At 40.8% G+C, this 23252-nt stretch overlaps 1 protein-coding gene across 2 annotated transcripts in view; it reads right to left on the bottom strand.

The window, feature by feature from the left end:
• The window catches only part of TRIO (trio Rho guanine nucleotide exchange factor), a 254705-nt gene that overhangs the window by 125856 nt on the left and 105597 nt on the right, over positions 1 to 23252 (bottom strand). For both annotated transcript variants that reach the window (XM_075417109.1, XM_075417110.1), the window contains exons 10-13: positions 21572 to 21694; positions 15175 to 15366; positions 5393 to 5562; positions 4299 to 4473 (exon numbers count right to left, since the gene is read on the bottom strand). In XM_075417109.1, the coding sequence (XP_075273224.1) occupies positions 4299 to 4473; positions 5393 to 5562; positions 15175 to 15366; positions 21572 to 21694 (660 nt within the window). The remainder of the gene's footprint in view (positions 1 to 4298; positions 4474 to 5392; positions 5563 to 15174; positions 15367 to 21571; positions 21695 to 23252) is intronic.

The following is a 23252-nucleotide window of genomic DNA, read 5'->3' as shown; positions in this document are numbered from 1 at the left end:
TCAAGAAGTAACTGTAGTTAGACTTGATCAAACCGAAAAATCCGAGCATTAAAGAAGGTTGTGAAACTCTACCATCAAAACATCATCTTTCACAGTCTTTCTAAATACCATTAAAAAGTGGAGTAAGATTTCATGTGGCACATTTCTGCCACTGTTATAAAAGGAAAGCCAGCCCATCTCCCTTCAGAACAGCAGCCAAAACCTTGTCTCTCTTACTATCAAATTGAGTGGAAATAAAGTAACAAACACCATAAGCTCACAATGGGAGATTGCTGTGGCTGTCAGTATTTTTACAATAATGGAATGGTTTAAGTAGATTGTAGTCACTATGTCCTCTCAGACTGTTCGGCGATTTGCTGTACCCTGATATGAACAACAGGTAGTCTGAAGAGGTCAACACCATGTGTCACCTGGGGCAGGAGGTTTCACTGTTACTGCCTCCAAAGAACAACAATGAACAAGAGTAAGATCTGTAACTTCTTCCTATGTTGTTTCATGCAACCCTGAGGTTAAGATCACGGCCCACACATTGTTTAAAGTGGTCTGAAACGCTCTGTACAAGAGAAAGACATTCCCTGCCCCCTTCAAAAGACCAGCAAGCCCACGATTCAAATAAATAAATAATGCCAGCACGGTCCCACATGCATTCAAAGGTAAGAAGCCCGTGCACTTCACAGCTGGAGTTCCTAACAAAGGCAGTAATCCTTACATTTTTTTCAGCAGTAACTGGGTGGCTCACAGTGATCTATTTCAGCCATTGCACCCACCGTGCAAATCTGAAATGCACCGAGGGCAGAGTTAAAACAAAATAACGCGCATTAAGCACTCTCTGCCCACACTCCTCAGGGCTTCCCCTGAAGTTCTGCTTTACAAGCAACACTTTCAGAGCGAGCAGGCTCCTATTTTGTCTTTAAAGTTTTGTCAGACAATTAGCATTAAACAAGCAGAACAAAGATGAATGCCTAACAGACATCTAAAGTGACTGAATCACAAATTAATACCGCTCTCAGGAAATGGACAACGCAGAACAAACACAGGGTAACTACTTACCATAGCATGTGTTCAAGAAGTTCCTAGTGCAGAGTCTGAGCTGCCTGACATTCCTAGATTTTAACAAATGGAAAGGTAACACTGACAGGACACAAGGCTGGGTACAACACAGAAGGGATGCCGACTCTTTCGCACTGAGTGGGAAAGAAACAAAGAACCACAGGTCTCTTCTCAGCAGGATCTAACTAGCATTCCTTGTACCAGCTGAGTGCTAACCAGGACCTGGAAAGTATTATGTGTTGGGGAGAAAGAAAAAAAGAAGATGGGAAACAGAGAAGAGTTAGGTCTCTCTGATCCAGCACTGTGCATCCTTGCCTTTTCAGCTGCATGACTTAACAGGCATCTTGTAAGTATGGTCCAAAAATAGAGTAGAGATAAAGCTGCGAGCCAAAAAGTGCGCGGTATGCATTGTGTGGAGCCCTGACATAGGTCTGGAGGCATTTAAGTTACAGGCATGTAAAAACGCACAGGCACAGATGAGACACCGACATTTCAGGCTGCATACATTGTCACAGCATCACCTCCCCACTGCCCAGGTCCATACACATCTTCCTTATGCTACTAATCACCCTAGCAGGGGACTCTGTGCACATTTTGCTCCTTCTTGCCTTTAGTTAATACAGGCGTTCACAGCAGAGTCCATCGAATAGCTCGCAACCAACGGCACTTGAAAGCCTACGGAGGATAGAGAAGGTCAAGTTTATACGCCAAGATCAAGGGGCAGAGATAGTGCTGCAGTTACAGCAGTTTCAGAAGAGAAGTAGAATCTAAAAAGCTGCAGGATAAAAGACAGTGACTAAAAGAAACAGAGTATTTTGTCAGTGAATAATCAGGGCAGAGTAAGGACAAGAAGAGGAGTAACCCTGCCAGCCATTCTCACCACTGTCCCCCGAAGCACAGCTGCACGGTACGATCCTGCAGTACCAGGGGAACCCTTTATCCCATTTCAGCCTGTGTTATTTCGCAAGCAGTAAGACAAGCTAGAAACACTACTCGCCTTCCAGAAAAACTGTCCTCTCAGGATGCTTCCCTGAATGAACTGCCCCTACAGCCAAATCTTCATTGACTAGGCCAGGCACGCAAAATCCGGGACAAAGGAGGAGGTCAAAACAAGGTCTGCAAGTTCCTAGCTGGCATCTGGCTCCTCCTCACTATCATGTTACTTCAGCTGAGCTTCTGCTTCCAAACAACTGACCTGGAACTAGACCCTGCATTTTCTTCCCGGAAGTTTCCAAACAGATGTCTGCCTTCAGGGAGAGGGAAAAGAGAAGCATGCTTTGCTGAGGAAGCAGAGAGAGGACATCGTACAGAGACAGCAAAGCAATCAACATTTTGCTGAAGATACTCTGCAGCCAGGGTCATTTTTTTCCTAGGAAGGCTCCTTGGCAACCCTGAATAAGCCCGATTTTTGTTTCCAAGCCATATAAACAAAATACACCAACTCTTTCAACAAGGTAATTGGTACTTTGCTTTACGCTTTGTGCGCCAAAATGTAAAGCATGCCAACTGTCAGCTTCAGAAAAAGCAAGACCTGTCAAGTTAGGATATGTGGCTTTCTGCTGCACAATCCTGTGGCCATCACCAAACAACACACACAGAAGTACTACTATCTATACAGATGCTGTCCTGTACTGCAAGACAAGAACACATCTGCAAAGCAGGGCTCCTGCAACCAACCTTCTGCTGTTGTTGAATACTGGTTTAGGTAACCTACAGCAGAGAGCAAATCAGCTTAATCATGAACTTCACTCCAACCTTTAATCCAATTTTGCCTTTAATATTCTTGATTATGCCTTGCCCCCCACAGTTGGCTTTTCCTCAGTAAAAGTGTTCTGAAAACATCACAAACACCCCTTTGAGCACTGCAGACTACTTCTGCACATTATAAAATTGCTGACAATCCTCTAAAAGGGAACACCTTCTATATTCCTCCACATTTACCAGTCATCCAACTAATTATTACAATCACAATTCCGCCAGCCCTTTCCCTTGCATACTCTAGACAGCTACCCTCACATAATCAAAGCAGCCAACTCCCTGCAGACTAGTCTCACCTCCTCAGTGTGAACCGCAAAACAGAGAACCTTCTTGGTCTTCCTTCACACCAGAGCTGCTATTACTGTAGAGCACACGCTCTCACTTCCTCTGCGGGCACGGATCGAGGAACTGTGTCTGCCTATTCCTGCATTGCTCCTAACAATGTGCTTAGCTAAACTAGACTTCAGCAATGATAGCTAACCCTGATTTTAAGGAAAAAAAAAACAAAACACACACCAAAAGACCGCTCCCCAAAACCAAAACACCAACCAGAAAAGCTCTCACTTGTGCTGACTACCTCTTTGCCCTTACACCATTGGTACCTAAGCAACAGTTGCAGCTTTTACTAATTACTTAGCAAAAGAGTAAAATTAACCCTGTAACTCCTGGGTTCCAGAGTCTCAAGCCATTTACATAGTTAGAATCATTTACCAATGGATAACCCTGAACCTTCTGAGGCACCAACTCAGTTTCAAGTCACAGCGTACAGCGCTGGAGGTCATCTGACCAACTTAGCTTGAGGTTTACAATGCAGTTCTATTAACCCAAGCTCCATGTGGAGTTTCAGGTCTGTTTGTATGCATGCCCTGCATGCAAACAGAAACTTTCCAACTGGTAAGCTGTAACCCTCCTCCAAGATTTGGATACTCTCAAAACTTCAAGAAGTAGTTTTTCAGGGATGTGGCACTAGAACTGCCTTTGCATTCTTTGCAGAGGTGGAAAAGATTCTTACTTAAAAAAGAGGACATACAGACAGCCCACACAGCATCCCCAAAGATTAAAACAGAATTCCAAGCACCACCTGCAGCTGTCAATCGAAGAAAGACTGCTGAATTGGAGAAGAAAGAGAAGAGGGTGTTACTACAAAGCAACAGTTCGGAGGGTACTAAATCATCTTGCAAGTCTTTTTCCTATTAACTGTAAGTACATTAGTTACACCAAAGTAGGCTGATATTCAAACCAAACCTACCAGAGGAAGGAACTGGTACATTATGATTTTACAAGATGCTTGCTTCAAGACACACTGGGAACAAATCAGAGCTTGAGTTAATATCAAAAAGCTCAGTTCTGCACTGTCCTGACACTTTCACGTACGAGACAAAAGCCTTAGTTCAGGTAAAAACTAAGTCTATCAGCCATTTGAGCTACAGGTCAATGCAACTACACAACTGTCTCAGCATAAACGTTCCTACACAAGAGCAGATACTCACATCTATTGCATCTCTTTCAAATATGCGGAGCTGCAGAAACAGCTCAAGCTTGATCTTGCGTTCTTGAAAAAGCTCCTCCATCTGAGATTGGGCCTCATCCAGCTGCTGCAGGACTGTCTCTATGTGGTTGATTGAGCTGTTATGGGGGGTCTTGTTACTAGAAATGGCAGAATCCCTATTCAAAGCAGCGAGAAGAGGAAGAGGACAAGAAGAGAAAAAAAAAAAAGTGTATTATTAAAAAAACCCTATACAATTTGGATGCTATACATGACCACAAAATGTAAGACTATTTCAGAAAAGATCAGCACAAGTGGTATTACATGAAAGCTAAGTCTGTACATCTTTGTTAATAAAAGTCTAAATTATGTTTTGGTACTTGAAAAAGCATTAGGAAATCAAATTACTTTCATTTTTTGACTAATTCAACATTAAAGGACATTCTGTTTACAGGAAGAATAAAATTTATAACCAGAGACAAACCCTTATATTGTTAAAAGGAAGCGGCATATGACAACCATTTACCTTACCAAACTGTCCTGGCAATAAAAAAAAATCAAAATTAGATAATAATGATTAAAAAAAACCTTAAATATTTTATTTTAGTATAAAACCTGCAAATTCAGATATGATAACATCAGCTCCTGCAGCAAAGGGGACATGTACCAATGCAGCTGAGGCCCAAATTTATTTAGTTACTGAATAAAATGGACTACAAAGTGATGATATTTACTACAATAAAGTTACTTATCAGTCTGCAAAACAATTTCAAGGGTCTCTCTATAAAAAGGCTGCTGCTCAGAACTCAGAATGCCGTGGAGCCCTGCATGTCAGACTACAAAGACATACAATTGCTCCCGTGACAAAGGTAGCTTGTGCAAACAAAATCTCCTGCTTGAGGAGGTAGTGTTTATACGCTGAGCTTCCTGTAAACAGAGAGCTAGAGACCATCAGTACAGCATGAAACATCACTGTAGTCCCAGTATTTACAAGTTTCATTTATAGGTCATATCTTGTAGTCATCATCTCAAACCAGAAAGAGCTTCACAGGATATCAGACATAAGCCAGAAGAGATTTAAATAAAATTTTGTTTTACCTCAGTTGCTGTATGAGGTCTTCGCCTTCTTTTATGACGTTGACTGTAACCTGCAGAGTGGTCTGTTGCTGTTGACCAAAACGTTTAATCAGGTCTTGGACAGCCTCCACAGACTCGGCATAGACATCATCAAGCAGTTCTTTCTGTAACTCTTCAAGCCATGTCCACAGCTAAAGGAGAGGGGGGAAAAAACCAAATGTAAGCCCCAGGATCAGGCAGTCACTATTCCAAATCAATTTCCCTGGACAAGAGAAAACAGACTGAGGTGGGGGGGGAGAAATAGGATCTGTTGTTTCTCTTCATAGAAAAATGCCATCCTCAATTCAATAAAAATGAGCCTTTGTTTCAAATAAGGTTTTTGCTTCTTGGAAATACCAGGACAGCTTTATCCGTGTTGCTATGTCACCCTTTCTTTCCCATTTTCCTTCTACAGTACTGAGCGTATCCGACTGAGCAGCACAGAGTTCATAGCGAGAATCCCATCTGCAGCTCTGCAAGAGAGTCCCTGGGAGGGAAACGCTATGGTAACACTCCCCGAGAGAAGGGAGGGAGGAAGGAAGGAAGGAAGGAAGGAAGGGAGATGTATTGTAGCCACCATCAAATTTACACTGCCAGGCTGACACACGCACACAGATAACACTGTTCTGTGGCCTTCAAAAATGGGGAAAAGAACGGGGCATTTCAGAAAACAAAATACAGGGAGAAAGCAAGACACAAGAAGTTATTTTTCTATCACCATCTCTACAGCTATGGTGTTTAGCCTCTTGATCTCAGTTTCGCACTGTTACAACAAAAATCATTACAAGCAATTCCACCAGATCATTTGACATTCTCCCCCCGCCCCACACTCAACCCTTGCACGTATTCCTGTTCAGAACTGCCCACACGCTGCAGCTTATGGAAAAATCTCTAGGGGTATGCTAGCTAGGTATCGCCACTGGTCACTTGAACCTCACTGTGTCCTTTTCCACAATTTCACGAGGCAAGCTGTTGCATCCTAAGCTCTGTGTGAAAATCATTCAGGAACAACCCATCAGCCACCTATTGTGCAACTGAGGAACACCCTGCCGAAGAGCGGGAGCAGAGCTGACTCCTGCAGCCCTCCTGTGCGCAGCAGGAACAGCACAACCCAACAGCTACGCTCACAGGAAGCATTCAAACCGGGCCCCTCCGCTCCAGCTTACCATCACATCCCAAACCCTGCAATTCCAAGAACAAGGACTAAAGTTCGGTTTTCGCCCTGAAAGAATACGTCTGTTCTGACTGAAAGTACTAAGATATTTTGACCACATTTTAATCTCTGCCTTTATACATTTTAGAGACACTAATAGGCTTTATTATCTTTGAATCCATTTAAAAGGTTAACATAGTTAAAATACAGACAGTAAGCAAACTAGCTTAATTTCAAAAGACACAAAAACAAATGTTTTATTTCTTTGCTTAACATTTTCTGTAGAAATACCCATTTGATGCTGCTGTTTCTATAATGTTCTGGTCATAAAGGTTTCCTAATTATCAATGGAGCTACATTAAAATAGAAAATTCAGTGAAGGATTTTATATCTTGATTAATCGGTTCCTTTGAAGCTTTATTTTAAAACCAAATGCTAGCCTATTGGCTAAGTTTTCACAAATTGTGAAGAATTAATGACATTTAACCAGACTCTTTTCTACAACTCTACTACCCACCCCCCCCAACTGAAACTGCCTACTCATACACCCTGTGTTATTCTCACTCCTCTTATACTTCAAAGACAACGCCTGTCACAGGTTTGAATGCAACTCCATAGCCGCAAACATCACAAGCTCAAGCCACAGCAGCCTTTCTTATTAAAAGGAGCACAAATCAACAGAACTTAGCAAGTGGGTCAAAAGCACTCAACATTCATTCCAGCATAACCCAATGCAGCATCCAAATTTTTTTTTTCCAAATGCATACTTAGGAATGCAAATTTCACTTTCACAAAAATGAAACTTAAGAGCAAGAAGCCTAACAATACAACCTGAAAACATTACTCTGGTTTCAGCGCCCAGTGGGCATGGTTTTATTCCTCTCTTAGGTTACGAAGCTTATGCCCGAACCGTAATAACAGGACACGATGTTAGAAACCTTCCAATCAAGCTGGTGCGTACACACAACTAGTGCAGCTTGCAACTGTGCAAATATATTCATTTGAGAGCAACACTTTGTTGTTGACTGCAGATCTCATGTGTTTGGTGCTAGCTGGAAGCGCTCTACCTCATGTTTCTTGCACTGTCTATAAAAGGCCAAATTTTCAGAGACGTTTATTACAGACAAACTGGAATTAAAGTCATTTTGAGTCTCTTGGACTACACCAAGTTTGCCCCGTGGCTCCCTTACAAGCACCTGCACTGTGGCTCACAACAGGTCTAAGGAACACTTCAATTCTTTCCAATATGTCTTTCACAGCTGGGTTGTGTCACACCTGTACAAGGGACACCTCACCTCTTCATTTCTCACTCTTCACAAACACTTCAGCCACTTCTGTCCTCTCCGCCACAGGTGGAGAGGACCTGGCACAGGAGCAGCAAAACTTCGAAGTGCTCGGCTGGTGATGTACTGCGCATGGGAATACACTTCCCTTAAAGCTCACCCTGGATGCTGGAGACCAAGCCAACACAGAACAAGCAGACTTGTCCCTCTGCGTAGCCCGTTCAAAGCAACACCACCTGCCTAGAGCAGAAAGACACGGGCACCAGCACAACAGAGCGTTACGCCGACTGGCTCAGCGCCTGGTCGGCACGGCGTGACTGTAAACACCGTATCTGGCCCCCAAGGTACCAAAAGGGCTCAAAAATACACCGCGTTTGCCTACTTTATTAGTGGAATCGCCCACTGCTTGGGTGGGTAGGAAAAACATTTTACAAATGTGCAGAAAGAGAAGGATAGTAATTAGTATGCACTACTTGTCTAGCTGTGATTCATACGCTGCTGCAAGTGGAACAATTTAAGCCATTTCTGAAGTGGCTACACTGCTCTGTGACACTTTCATAGCAATAGTTACTCTAATATATTACCAAATAAGCGTTTATCCACTTTTCTGTTAAGTTTCTGACAAACCATTTCCCCTCAAAATAATCTTGATGTTTACACACAGAAGTTAGAATAAAGCCAACACATACTAACAAAACTGCCAGGTTATTAAAGACAGAAAGACATTCATGCAATTTACTGAGAGGAGCTTAATTCACAATGGGTGGCAATAGCTGGCTGTCATGCAGACAGCTTAAAAACCAGAACAAGCACTAGATATACTGGAAATTACATATGCTACCTTATTTTCAGATACAAAACTAAGGATGAAGACAGCACAAGGTTGCACAACCAAGCCAAAATAAAGCAACCAGTTTACAGTGGGGGGTGAAGAGAAGCTGGAGCTTACCCATACATGTTCAGCAGTGCAGAACTACATATATTATAGTGCAATGATTTTCCAAGGTAACACATTAATCCACAAAAGAGAGCATGGCAACAAAAATCCAGTGGGGGAAAAAAACCAAACAAATTCATCATTAAAAAACTATTAACTTTCTCTCAGTGTGAACTTCCAAGCAACTTCCAGGCATGTTTTCTTCTGTTGTCTGTGAAACCAGCAGCACGAAGATCCCCAAACAAACCACCGAGCCCTGTGACCTCAGTAAGAACTCTATCCAGCGGCAAGACAGCTCGAACGTACAGCGAGAAAACCATATAACTAACTCAATCCAGTCACAGAAGGAGGCTCTTCTGTTCCTTTTCATCTGCTCTTCACATCTTACCAGAATTAAAATTGGAGAGGGAAATCAAATACTGAATCTCTGACAGACAAATGTTTCACTCAGCAGATTTTTTTTTTTCCTTGATCTAAATATAGCACAGACTAAGAAACATCTGCTTGAATGAGCCTGCATCCTGTGCTACCTCTTTCCTCAGTTCTTGGGAGCATGCCATTAGTCACTGAGATGGTATTATTTTAATTGTCTGCAACATCCTGGACGTTCAGTGTCTCCATCATGGGCCTCTATCCATCTGAGTCCCATTCCTACAATCTCCTAAAAGACTGCAACTAAATAAGACCCTACCGTATTTTCTGAATATAAGCAGACAACAATTATTTTTGAGTAAATACCTTCCCAAGTGCACAGAGTTATTTTATTAGGGTAAAATATCTGTCAAACTCTTTTGCAATTGAATTTATTTTTAATTTTTAGAATGGTTTTTGGATATTCAGTAAGCCTTTTCAGCACAGTAAGACACAGACAGGCACACAGTTTCTGCATCTAAAAATTGCCAATTCCTCTTTTTTGCCCCTGCCCCCCAGCACAGTGTTGCAGTATGTGTATTCACACAGGCACAGCTGTTCAAGCTGCTATTTTATTTGTACAGGGCCAAATGTTGCAATAGTATTCCCAAACAAGTATATCTGGGCATAAAAAGTGGCTGATGTGCATGTGCCTGCCTGTAAGCTGTGGATTTCAGGACACGTAGTGGATAAAAACTGAGGTTCTTTTAGAAAACAAAAGGGTAAGTTGTTAAACGCCCAGGATTTTCCCTTCCAGAGTCTTTCAGTGACATTTAAGATATTAAATCCATGCATATTTCTTAAAAATTAGATTTAATTATCTTAAAGTCTTCAAATATCCCTATCTATTTTATAATTACAATGGAATCTATCTCCTATTCAGAATAAACTCATCCTTGAAGCAAAACCAACTCTCTCACATCTTCCTGAAACTACATCAACTACTAGTACCCTGTTAGCACTTGTCCCATTTCTTAACTGAAAAGAAAAAAATGTCTATACCACAGCTTCGCACAGTTTAAAGGCCTATTTCTGCCTCACTTCTTTCAAGCACTTAGTCCTATTTCAATAATATTGGACTTAAATTTGGTCTGTTCTTTCCAGCAAAATAGCTACCAGTATTGAAAAACTCAAGAGACTAAATCTGTGCTGGGTAACTGGATTCCAGTACTACCAAACCAGTCAACCACAACATACTTCAGTGTGCTGCCACTGAATGTGCTTCTCTTATTTCATTCAGATTTTAAAACTGTCCTCCTCAAGTCTCAGATTCAAGATGACCAGCATATCGGAGTACTGACCAGAGACTGCACTTCATGTATTTTGCCAGACCTGTAACACTGAGCACTGCTGTGCTATAAAGACATGATAAAAACATTAGAGTTGCACAAAAGCCCAAGGGATGGAGTCTTCATACGTCAACGGGGGCATCCAAAAGCTGCCCTACTGCCTGGAAAGGGCACGCAGAGGAGAGAGCAGTCTTACTATGACATCCACATTTAAGCTGTAGACCACCAGCACAGAAGACTCAAATACTCAGGAGTGACAGGCAACCAGAAGAGCAGTCTGTCACCTCAGGGTCCACCTGGGATGAAATGAATGAAAGGCTCTGTAAGTGGACACCCTTCCATACACGACGATACAGTAGCAGGGCATACTTCTGGTAGTGAGTCGTGAGACAAAGTCAGACCTTTATCAGCAAGCTTTTTTGAATCAAATACACATTCTTATAGCTAGATGTGAATGAATTGGCAGCATTGTGGCTGGAGCAAGGCCTCCTCAGCCTTCCCATGCACTGGCACCCTCAAAATGATGCCACCTTCCTTCAACATATTGCACAGACTACCGTTTCATTATTTTTGCTCGGGAACAGCAAGGTTGTGTATTTGAAATCTTAGCCAGTTCCACTTCCTTTTTCTTTTTTTCAACCTCAGTCTATTCTGGTGTGCAGTTTAGTTTGAGACATCTAGTAACACCGTTAAGCATATTGTGTATACATAAAAAAACGCTCCGAGCTATTTCATACTCAACTTGTCAGAATATACACAAAAGGTTATATGCAAAAAGCCAACAGCCTCTTAAGAGATCATTCTCTTCCATGTTCAGTCAGCCTGATCTGTATTCCCACACTTCACTCCAGTTAGGAAAATATTTGTTGCTCTACTTTGGCACTACTACAAACACCTGGCTTGGCCAGGATTTCAGTCTTCCCACTCATAGCTGCTGAGGGAGCCATTCTGGAGAGCATGTGCGTGCACGTGTGTCTGTACGTATGTGTATGGAGGAATCTGAATTCACACCAAAATCCTGTTCATGTCTACTTGGTGATAGGTTTCACAGCAAAGACTACCGAGACTCTTGCTCCTATGTTTTGCACACATCCTTTTATGATAACTGTTTACTTAGGAAACGTATCTTTTTTCTGTGCAATTTTTTTCTCACCTTGTCCCTCCCCGTACTATTAAATGTCAACAGGCTCAAAAGTCATAAGGGATTCACTGTCTTGCAATGGTCAACAGTTTCAGATGTTCAGTTGCATTTTATCCATCCTCAGGCTGTGAACCTGGCAGGACACAGTAATTTCAATGCAAAGTTTCTGATAGGAGTATTAATGGTCCCAAACACTTCTAAAGCTCACCAGTGCATGGCTAAACTTCAGTACATCACTTACTGAGAAATACGGCTTATAGATTGAAATTTCTTACTGTTTGCATGGGAGGTAATTATCAATATACAAACTTAAAACAAGTAATAACCTAACAGCGTGGAATCACAATTTATATATAGCCAGCAGCTGATTTTCTAGGATCACCATTAAGCAAAATGCATAAAGGCGATACCATTACATAACATCACATTTCTGGCTTCCCTGAATACATCCTTTTTCCGCCCCCCCGTGAGAAACATAGTCTATTGAGGTTAGTCCATGAGAAGTCTGAGAACTTATATGTTATTTTCTGATGTTTGTAAGCCACAGGGAGCTCTACCAGCTTGTAACACCTGGCTACAGAACTTCTGGAAACGTTAAAGACAGCCAGCATTTCCAATGTGCATCATAACAGGCTGCTGCACACATACTGCACAGCTGCTCTGTGCACAGGTACAGCAAAAGTCTGTTACTTCCAGGACGTGTCGAGCCAATCTATTCCTTTTGTGGCAAGCACGCTGCTTCTGAAAGCAGAAAACTGCGCTGATTTACCAAGTGGGAACAGGGTAACAGTACTGTGCAGACACTGCAGGCCTGATGCTTCCCAGGGAAGCTCGGAAAAGTTGCAGGCAAATTCTGTGTCAAGTATAAAGATTACGTAAAGCTACGGGGGAGAAGTATTACTGGGATACTTTCATCCAGATGAGGAGCATTCACTCAACATGAAGTATTTCTGGGGAAAACAATAAAACAGAACAAAACCTCCTACTGCAAAAGAAATCATGGGATTGGATGGATACTGGAGCCAGATTTCAAAGCCTCAAAACAGCCAACAACTCAGATGACCAGCTTTTCTCAGCTTTGTGGCTCCCTCCAAAATGTCAAACAAACAGGGCTTCCATTCTTCATGCCCACTTTTTATACCAGAAAAACACAAAAAAGATACAAGAAAAAAAAAACTGAAAACTTGCAGAGCATTGAAGAGCAAAACACATTGGTGGTGTTTTGTTTTGATTTGTTTGGGATTTGGGGTTTTTCTTCTTTAAACAACTGAAGCATCTCTTTCTGGTTCAACAACTAGCATATTATCCTGCTGCTTGAAGTCCTCTCTTCACCAGCTAAGAGTGCACATTAATTTCCACCATACAGCAGAAAGGTTACATGCTTGCAGGTATGCACTAATTTATTCAGCGACTTCCCACATCCTGCAGCAGAAATGCAATGCTCCTGCCAACAAAGCATGGATGACTTTCAGGTTTAGGGCGTTTTTATCTTCCATCTGCTTTGTGATGCCTTCTCAGCACTCCACACACGTTTGATAACAAACAGCATGCTCTTGAAAACAGATCAGAATAGAAAGCACAAGACAGCTTTGAGCTTGCTATTTCTTTGCACCTTAACCAAAGGACTAGTCTACTAAATAAGAACCACCTGCCTCACTCATCTGCATTAAGCAGAATGCAAATAAATAAAAAGATAGTACTGCTTACATAAATAAGTAGTCTTTTTAATTTTCCTTGCTTTGTTAGGTATAAAGGTCAGCCACGTGACAAAACAAACAAACAAAAAAAATCAACATGTGTACATCAGCCACAGTACCTATCCCCCAAAGTCCAGGCTGCAAAGAGGCTGCCATAGGAACAGCTGTGTGCACTTACAGGGTCACAATAACATCCATTTTGCCAAAGAAATAAATCAGGATGGAGAATATCTTCTTTTTTTATTATTTTTATTTTCAATAAAACATTATTATCTAGGGGAGCAGTGGCAACATTCCAGCACATCTGGATCAGCCTCCCAGAATTACTCAACAGTGACTCACAGATCAGTCTGCCTTTCGGTTTTTTTAGATTTTTTTAAAGCCCTTTCCTTGCAAACCCTTTCACGGTCTCTATCTTTCATCACTACAACCATATCCATTTAAATACCATCCCAGCTGCTCTTCTGGATGCTAAGAAAAATAGGTAATGAAGAAACCTACAGAAACAAGGAACGTTTCAGCAGCTGACTGCTCCTGTGCATCACAACAGGTAATGGAACAGCACTATGTGCTTGAGAAAAGTGAAACAAAAAAGTCGCCCCCTAAGAATAGCGTACGATACAGCATTTACATTTTGTTTAAACAAGCCGGGTCCTGGGAGAACATCGGCAAGGAAGCATCTAACAGAAAACTGATGGGGGAGCTATGTACTCATGTCTAGAGCTAAAAAATAATTCAGTCCTGACCTCCTTCAAAGACCAACTGCCTTGTGCATTTATTTCAAGTGCAAAGCAGATGTTTCACATACAAAAAACCTCCCACTCTTACCCTCTACAGGGCTTTGCTGAAGAAGTTACTTTGAATATTATACTTCCCCACTGAGCAGACCATTTCTCAATGTAGGGTGAAGGGAATAAAGACAGTCTGACATACTGTGATCCAGAAGCCCTTCATATTTTTACCTAGTTTGAGCAGTGAAAAGATTTAACACTAGCTCTAAACAGAAAACACAGTTGCCACTATCTTTAACCAAAACTCCTTACTGAAGTCCTTATTCTTGCTCTAGCCTATTCCACCCTCTCCCATGAGCTTACAAATTAGCATGATCTGTGTTCTGAATCAGAGCAGAAAACTGATCTGGCTGAAAACTAAGTGTGTTTGGCTGAATTTTCTTTTTCCTGGTTTATCACTTCAACCTTTGAAGGCGATTAAAAATTGCAAACATGAGGCAAACCATTGTCATTATCAGATAAGCTCTTTAGGATGTGAAGAACTGTCAATATAGAAGATCAACATGCAACATGTAAAACAGAGAAAGAAAACAAAGTCTCTCTGATCAGCAGGGCTGCTTTAAGTAGCTTCATGCTTCTGCCATGTGTTTCAGCCTCCTGAACCGTGTCACTCTAACCATGTGTCTGACAACTCAGTTAACTTCACTGGAGAGCTGGCTGGGTTGGGGAATAAAAAAAAAAACAAACACAAACAACCCACAAAAAAACCCCAAAAGTGCACAGTACCTCCCGTTGCAATGCCGTCTTTCAGCTGCATCGGTTCCCTGATCTGACCCTCCCCCCTTTCCCACGACTGAACAAGCATCTGTACTTGCACAAAGGAGGCAGAAGCTGCTTGTGAAAGTAAAAAAATAATAATAATAATAAAATATAAATAAAAAAATACATAAACAAAACAATCACTCCACTCCAGCCCCCAATTCCCAATGAATTACAAATAAAAACTCATCGTACAACATGGGTTTCATGACTCCTATGGCAAGGTTCTAACAGTGAAAGTAACATTGGACAATATCGGTTTTAAGGCTTAAAGTTATAACCATGACTTAGAAGCAGTTTTACCTCTTTAACATGAGTGTGAAAGGACACAGACATGTCCAGCAGGATCTTGCGTTGCTCCACACGCCTAACAAAATCCTGTATCCGGTCTTCGAGCTGATGGGCAGCTTGATAAATTTCCTCCGGGTCACATTCCCCAGTCTGAGCGAGCTGTTCAGCTGCTTCTAGGAGCTTATCTGCGTTGGTATATGTGTTCTGTAGAGAAGTGAGTGAGTTTCACAGGATTAAACGAAAGAAAACTCAGTCAGTGTATTTTAAAGCCACTCCACTAATGAAAACAACAGCACAAAAAGGGCCTTTGTACTTTTCTTTCTTCTTTCTTTAAAGGTAGTCGAATATAATCTTACTAAAGATTTTGTTAGTTATCTAGATACTTTTTCATTTAACTGAATAAATTCATTCCTTAGCTCCTTACTTCTGTCTATTCAAATGTCTCCGCGATCCAGAACTTGGGAGCCTATTTATTCTTCCTTGGAATTAGTATTTTATATTCACAACTAGAATAGAGATCAGCCTAAATGTCTAATTACTTGCAAACTGGCCTATTTCTTCAATACTGGAAAAATCACTACAGTCATGTCCAGAAGAGTTTTCAAAAGTGTATTATTAGAGGTGAGAAAGTCCTAGCTGCTGGCAGAGACGCTTAACATCAGATCCACACATCCAGCAGGAAAGTGGAAAGTGACTGGGCACAGGAGGAGAAAATTTCTCTCCACCCTTACAGAAGTGAGGTATCCAAAATTCATGTGTCATGTGGATCACCATTTGTGAAACAGCAGCAACACAGGAAGATTTAGAAGTCAGCTATGGCTGAGAGTCACAATGGAATATTGCCCCAATATGTCACAGGATTAACAAATGCAGATCAGCAATCGTGTAAGAAACTTGGGTCAAAGCATAAAACAGAATGGGAGAAGTCTGGTACTTGATGTGCTGAGCGAGCTGTGGTCCAGGGAAGAGAGAGATGTTTAACAACTCGTAAAGCTTAGAACATGAAACCTGCATCTATAATCTTTCTCATAAATTTGAAATAGGACTGATTCCAAACATTTGCTATAATTTGGGTGCTCTTTTTGAGCCTAACCTTGTTTTTCATACCGTAGAATGGTTCTCAAAACAGACTCATCAAGAAAGGATAGAAGGATGTTAACCTCTCGAGAAAACAGACTGAAGCCAAGTCTACACTGAAGAGGATTTGCTTATGTCACCGCATCAGGTGTCCTGATAAATCTGCACCCCAGATTATAAAAAAAAATCCTGACAATACAAACTACACCTTTCTTTTTTCCCTTCTGTCCTTCCATCTTCTTCCGACCTCAACTACATCAGGTAAAAACAGTGCTTGCCAAGAAAAATTAAGCCTATGCAAATATGCTTTTCTTTGCCATAAATATAGTATCACACCTCTAACATTATAATATCCACAAAAGTTAAATCCAAGCCCGGCCCTAAAACTCAGCTAAGGGGCAGGAAATAAGAGCTCTCTCCAGCATTTCAAGCAAATTACCAGGCAAGCCCAGCACAGACTATATGACTCAGTGCAACTTCCATATCTTTGGGGGGAGTTCTCCCTTAATTTATTACTATCTATTTATGTAAGGAATTCAATACATGCTGCTCCTTGATTTTGACTACGCACATCTTAGCCTTTCCTTAACCTTTTAATTGCACAGAGAGGTAGAGAACTCCTCCCCAGTTTCTGAGGGAAAGCCTGCAGGGACTAACATAAACCTCCACTCTTCAGTGGGGAGCGCGCTACCCAACACTCTCGATCGCTGGCTCCGGCCGTGTTGGCCCAGAACACGCTCTGATCTGCGCTCGGGTGTTTTGCCTTCCACGGTCACAGCTCACATGTGTTCAAGGGGCAAGGCTGAAGAGCCTTAAGGCACTCCTCGAACAACAACGACTTCATCAACCCAGAGAGCCACACCCAGCTGCAGATGGCTGAAACAGAAGTTTCCCATTTTAATGAAAACTTTATCTCACATGTGAAGCACTGTTTATGAATTCCAGGAGTATCTTCCGCGTTACACAGGCCCAGGCAGATCAGACTTCTCTTTCTGAAACTGGATGGTGAACTGCCGGTACTTAGGAATGATCAGAACCTAGATGCTGCTTCGAAAGGGGCTGCAATTCTCAAACCTGAATAGCAGACACATGCTTTGTCGCTAAAATTTCTCTTCCGAGTAGAGCTGAAATATAACACCAATATTTATCTTGGTAGATAATAACTGCCCTTTGGAATAGAAATTGCAGCAAATAGGTACTAACTACTGCCTTTCCCAACTCTCAGCTTCTAAACAATGCTTGGAGGAAAAAAAGTAGTAATGTGAAGATTTTGAAAATGTTGGTCCCAAGGGGCAGCCACCAGTCAGAAAAGAGAAGGTTAGGCAGAACGAGCAGGCGTTCTCCTTTGAAGCTGCTCATACTGGTTTCCTGAACTGACAAAGGAGCCTTCATGGTGGCAAATTCAACACAGAGTTTTGAAACAGATTAACACTTCTATCTCTACTAGCACACTCTGCTCAAATCCCAGGGGAAAATAATCAGCCTGGTAAGAGCTTTAAGAAGCCCTCTAGTCCATCCCTCTGTGCCCCAAATCGCAGTCAGCTATACTGGAGTCTTTAATAGGCATTCTTCTTCAAAATACTGAAAGACTCTCCGTAATGGAGCATTTACCACCTTCCCCAACAACATACCCCATTGCTTTCCTAGTCTTCCTGTTGAGAAACCTTCTCTACACATTCTTCAGAAAAAACAAACAGCATATTTTTAGAAAGCATATGAAGTGACACACCATAGAAAAGTCAAAGGTTACATTTATGAGACTAGTGCAGAAATCACTACTGCTGACAATAAATACAGCAACAGAAGTAAGTGGAGATACGGACTGAATTTCATACAAACTGGAGTTTATCGTAGTGGGAAAGAGACACACATATGGATGGAGGGAGATTAACAGAGCGATACAAATCATTAAAGGCAGATAAAATTAAGATAGATTATTCATTAAATACAGTGGATGCTATCACTTTTTAGCATCAGACAACACACTTAAAATGAAAAAACAAAAGTACTTTTCATCTAAGCAGCAATTAAATCGCGTAACTCATTGTCACAGGATCTGGTATACATTCCAAGAACATAAATGGGTTCAAAAAGTAGCCAGCCTAATTAAGGGAAGAAAAGTCCATCAGTGACTATTAAGCACTGGTTCTGGTGCATCCTTCAGTTCCAGACATCAAATAGGCTCAGACAACTGGGAGGGTAAAGGTAACTTTTTAAGTGTGTAGTCCCTTTTCTTCATGCATCTGGTGATGGCCACAAAATACTTTCAATGGACCTTTAGTTGATGTATTGCCGCCATTCATGGGTAAAGTTAAGAACCAGTTCAAATACATAACCTGTTTTTATAACCTTAGAAGAGGTGGGAACTGGTGGTGGTAGGTAAATGATAGCTGTATTCAAACGAGGTTTGAAAGAATCCTTCTTGTGCGTCTCTTGCACCAAGACAACTTGAGTTCTTTACTCAGATGCAGACTGCACACGGAGAAAAGAACTTGCCTGTGGGAAAAGATCCCACTAATTAATTCTTGCCATACACCTTTCATGTTCCTTGAGCATAGACTACTGTTAAAAAGCAGACATCGATCATAGTTGAAACAGGAGAAGCTGCCTTCGAATTTCATACAAAAATGCAAGGGGAGGTACAACCATACTAGCGATCTGCATCCAGTGCTTCTAACCTGAAAATTTGTGCCCACAAGTGAATCAGTTATGCCAAAATTTGGAGTCTTGACACTTTGACTAAACGGTCTCATGGATACAAAGATGATCATGAAGAGAGGGGGAAAAAAGAAAGAAAAAAAGGGTAAGTAGAAAGTGAACTAGACAGACTTCACATGCAAAGAGCAACGCGATTTTACGAGAGTGGGTGCAAGTCAAGGTGTATACGTGTAGCACAAACGTCGATACATCAGAAGTTAGGGAGGATCATTAGTTGGCTGAGTTTTCACTATCTAGTATTTCTGCAGTGCTAACAAAAAGTGCCAAATAAAGAGAAACCAGCCTTCATCCCACACAAATTTTCAAGTGAATAACTTGTGCGTCCACAGCCCCTAGACTCTGGAACATTTTTTCTATTCAACACACAGCTTATTTTAACATCTCTTTGAATGCTGCTGAGGAATTGGCATCTCATTCACATTAAAAAAGAATGAGGGAGGAAGCAGAAGGGAACAAAAAAGAAGTACTTTTCGCTCCCCTCAAAAATCAGGAATTAGCCTTTGATCAAGAACATTTCAACATTACTGTTGGCTCCCTGCATGTAAGAAAACATTGCCACACCACTGACAGTTCACTTGACACTGCTTCCTCTCAACTTCTGACTAGAGCTGACTGAAAACCCCTGATTATGCCTAGGGTCCTATTATTAAAAAAGCGACACAACAAAACACAACAAAAATCACCAACAACAAAAAAACCCCAAACCAAAACACAACAGATCTGCACCAACCAGAAATGCAGGTAGAGAATAAATGAGCCGAAAGTTATTCATGCTTTAACAAGGACTCCAGATTGCTGTCTTGAACACAATTCTCCTTGTAACACAAACAACAGGAATGCCTTTTGGGGCCTGCTTACATTCAGTTTTAGAACAAGTAAGATGAACAACTAGGAGGGTGTGCCCCTCTTGGCAGTCACAACACATTCAAGAGTTAGAGATGAAAAAAAATACTTATTAGATCATTTTGTCCATCCTTCTGTCAGTGGAAGATAGTCCCCTGTAGCATACTTAAATTCTTTGACCAGTCTAAGTTTTCAGTATCTCCAAAAATAGAAATTCCACCCATCCCCTAAAGAGATCATTTTAAACTCTAGTAACATTCAGTTTAGGAAGTTTTTGCTAAGTATTTGTTTTACAACTTTCTACTTTAAAGTATAAAGCAAATTAACAAGATGTTTTTTTAACAGTTTACATCCCATTAACAGTTCTACACACTTCATCCCCTCTGGTTACTCAAACATTTTTTTTTTCTTCTTTGCTCAAATAACACAGTATTAAGTATGAGATCATTCAGGCTTTGCTAAGTGTCTTAAAGATATATTCTTGCTTGTCTGACCCAGAAAAATAAGTATTTCCACATGGAAAATATTACAGGTTTTACTGAAAATGAAGTATTAGGCATGCATAAGGAAAATCCAACATCTGTACACACAAAACTAAGAACGCTTACTATTTTATAAAATCTAACAGGAAATCAATATTGAGGAAGCTTTCTGATGCTATATCAAGTCCTCAGTCACTGGAGTGCTCTAAGACTGTATTTACAATAAAATATCATTAAGAGCTTAAGCATTCATTGAACATGCAATCTGTAAACACACTTCTGATGCATCTGCCCTAGTAGGTGTCACTGCTGAGCTCCCCCATGTCACTTCAGAATTTTCTAATAATGTATCTTCTGTTTTGACTGAAGGACCACTGTACCAACCCCACCTTAATGAGATTTTTCTTGATGAATCTTAAGAGATGTTTACTCTTACCAATCATGAAGACTAGACAGACAGTGCATGTTATTAATGGGGAGGATTCTAGCCTTCAGCTTCTCACAGGTTTTATTGACCTCACGCACCCTTTTCGAGGCTGCCACCCAAACCAACTTCCTCCTGTTGTGCTCCCTGTATTCTGTAATATCTCTGTTTCTTGTGGCTTGACTCTTTTTCACAGAAAAGTAAGTTTTGAAGCTCTACAATCAGCTCTACTTAAGGCTAAAACTAGAGTCTTCCTATGGAAAAATCATTGGTATCAGTGATTCAGAACAGGAGGGCATATATAAACTCCACTGTACTTAAGGAAAAAATCGAAGCCGGGTTGGCCAGTTTGCTGGCTCACCTGGCTTCTCAGAACTCCCTCTCTCCTCTCCGATCGCACTGTAGCGAGGATTTGGGAGCTCCTCAAGCTTAAAGTCAGGAAGCAGGGCTTTTAATTCATCTCCATACTCTCTTAGAGGCCGCAGAAAATTTTAAATCCTAGAATCCCAAGGAATTAAGTTACTTTAAAAGGAGAGCTTTCATTCTTCTGTGACTCAGGATTTGAAAGCATGGTCTTGGAAATAATAATAATAAATAATAGCAATAACAATAGCAGCAGCAGCAGCTCTGTTGGGCTTCAAGGCTCCCACCTTCTGCAGGCCTGTGCAAGTTTGTCTTTTTTTTTAATTGAAGCTGGAATGCAAACGGGAAATGAAATAAAAGCTGCAACAGAAACAAAATAGTCCATTCTTGGAACTGAATTTTTTGTAGTGGAGCTGCCTCTGCCCAGCCCTTCAGTGCCAGAGCAGGAATTTCTCATATACTTCCACGACAAGTGTACAGTCCTTCACATGATTGTTTTTACCTGTGCAACCTCTTCAAAGTCTTCATGGCGTTTCTGCAAAGCTCTAGCCCGATGCAAGGATTTTCCCACTCCAGTGTGTTTGCTAAGAAAAGCTTCTCCATGGTTTTCAATCCAATCCAACACCTGCGGTACAGAAGAGAGAGACACAAAAACTCTGATGTGTTGAATGTTGCAACAAAATACAACTATTCAAGAAATTACGAAGCTGTAAAGGGACTGCTTATAAAGAACTGTACTGTTGGATTAAAACATAGCATTGCTATTGAAGGACATTATTTACATCTCATTAACTTTTCTCAAGGCAGTAACCAGCTCAAACTAATTTGTATGATTTAAGATGATATGTTTATTTTAAAGCCTACTAAGGACCACCTCATTTCTACACATTCATCAATTTGACAGTAATCTGATCCAAGTGGCTAGATGCCTTGTGAGGGTCTCCCTGTAATCCATTTACACTTTCAGCTGATATTTTTCTGTAATGTAACACTAATGGAGCTCACACATTACCCAGCAACTGCGGTGAATAACATAGTGCAGTTTTGTTTTAGATGAGAATTTGCTTCTCCTACTACATATTACTAAGTCAAGAATAAACATTCAGTAGTAGAATTTTTAATTAACACTATAAAATTGAGTTGAAATCATTAGAAGATGAATGATAATGTCTGCATTTGGAGCATATGAAGAATTTTGCTCCAATTCTGAAGAAGTATCTCCTCAAAACATCAGATAGACATAATTGTGCATTATAAATTTTACAGCTGAAAAAGTGAGGAATGAAAGACATTTTAAGGACATTACAGCTTCTACCACAATGACTGGGCTTACAGCTTTATAAATAGTAAAAACTATGCATGTAATTAGTTCCTGCCAGTTAACACAAAGCATTACTGCACACATACCAGGTTTCTGATGAGTGAATGAACAAAAACATCTGGTCTCTCCAAAGTAATACATCTTAGCCATATCTTCATTCACGCATTAGCTAGTGTGCATACAGTATTTAATTCTTTGGAAGATACTCAGAGGTTCATGAACGCTGTTTAGAATTAAAGACAACTGCATATAAGCAATTTTCTTGAGTCAGCTAACCATTTTTAATACAGCGTTTATGTAGTGGTGTGGAATACTCTACCTAACATTTATCTCCAGTGTTCTTCATTCTTTAAAGCCTGAGCATTTTCTCTTGCTTTGAATTTACCTACCAGAAACGTGTACCTTATCTCTCCTTATCTACTTGTGTCCTTTACTCTGATTCCTGAAGTCGGGTGAGGGCTTTTTTCCCCTTGTCCTGTACTGAAAGCATTTGACACTTAGTATAATTTTTTTTTTTCTTCCAGACTTGAGATCTGTTCCTGCAACGTCACTCACGGCTACATTCAATACTCATGTAACCCCACACGCTATTCCCACACTAAACATCCATGCTTTCTTTAGTAGACAAAATGAAACCATGTGGTGTGATTTATCTCAACTGTTAGAATCTTTCTTGGTTTGCAAATTCTCCTACTGGACATCTTCAAAGCAACAAACAATCCCATAACACCACATAATATAGCTATCTCAAATCACCAACACTTCACTAAATCTCTGTGGCCTGTAGTTCAACTTACGCAATGTTTGTTTCTCGTAGTATTGCCAAAAAAATATTCTTGTGTTTTAAGTCAACATACCTTTT

Source organism: Opisthocomus hoazin, chromosome 3 (assembly GCF_030867145.1).
Source record: "Opisthocomus hoazin isolate bOpiHoa1 chromosome 3, bOpiHoa1.hap1, whole genome shotgun sequence".
In the NCBI taxonomy this organism is placed as follows: Eukaryota; Metazoa; Chordata; class Aves; order Opisthocomiformes; family Opisthocomidae; genus Opisthocomus; species Opisthocomus hoazin.
The sequence above is the reverse complement of the archived record's forward strand: the minus strand, read 5'-3'. Positions and strand labels throughout refer to the sequence as shown.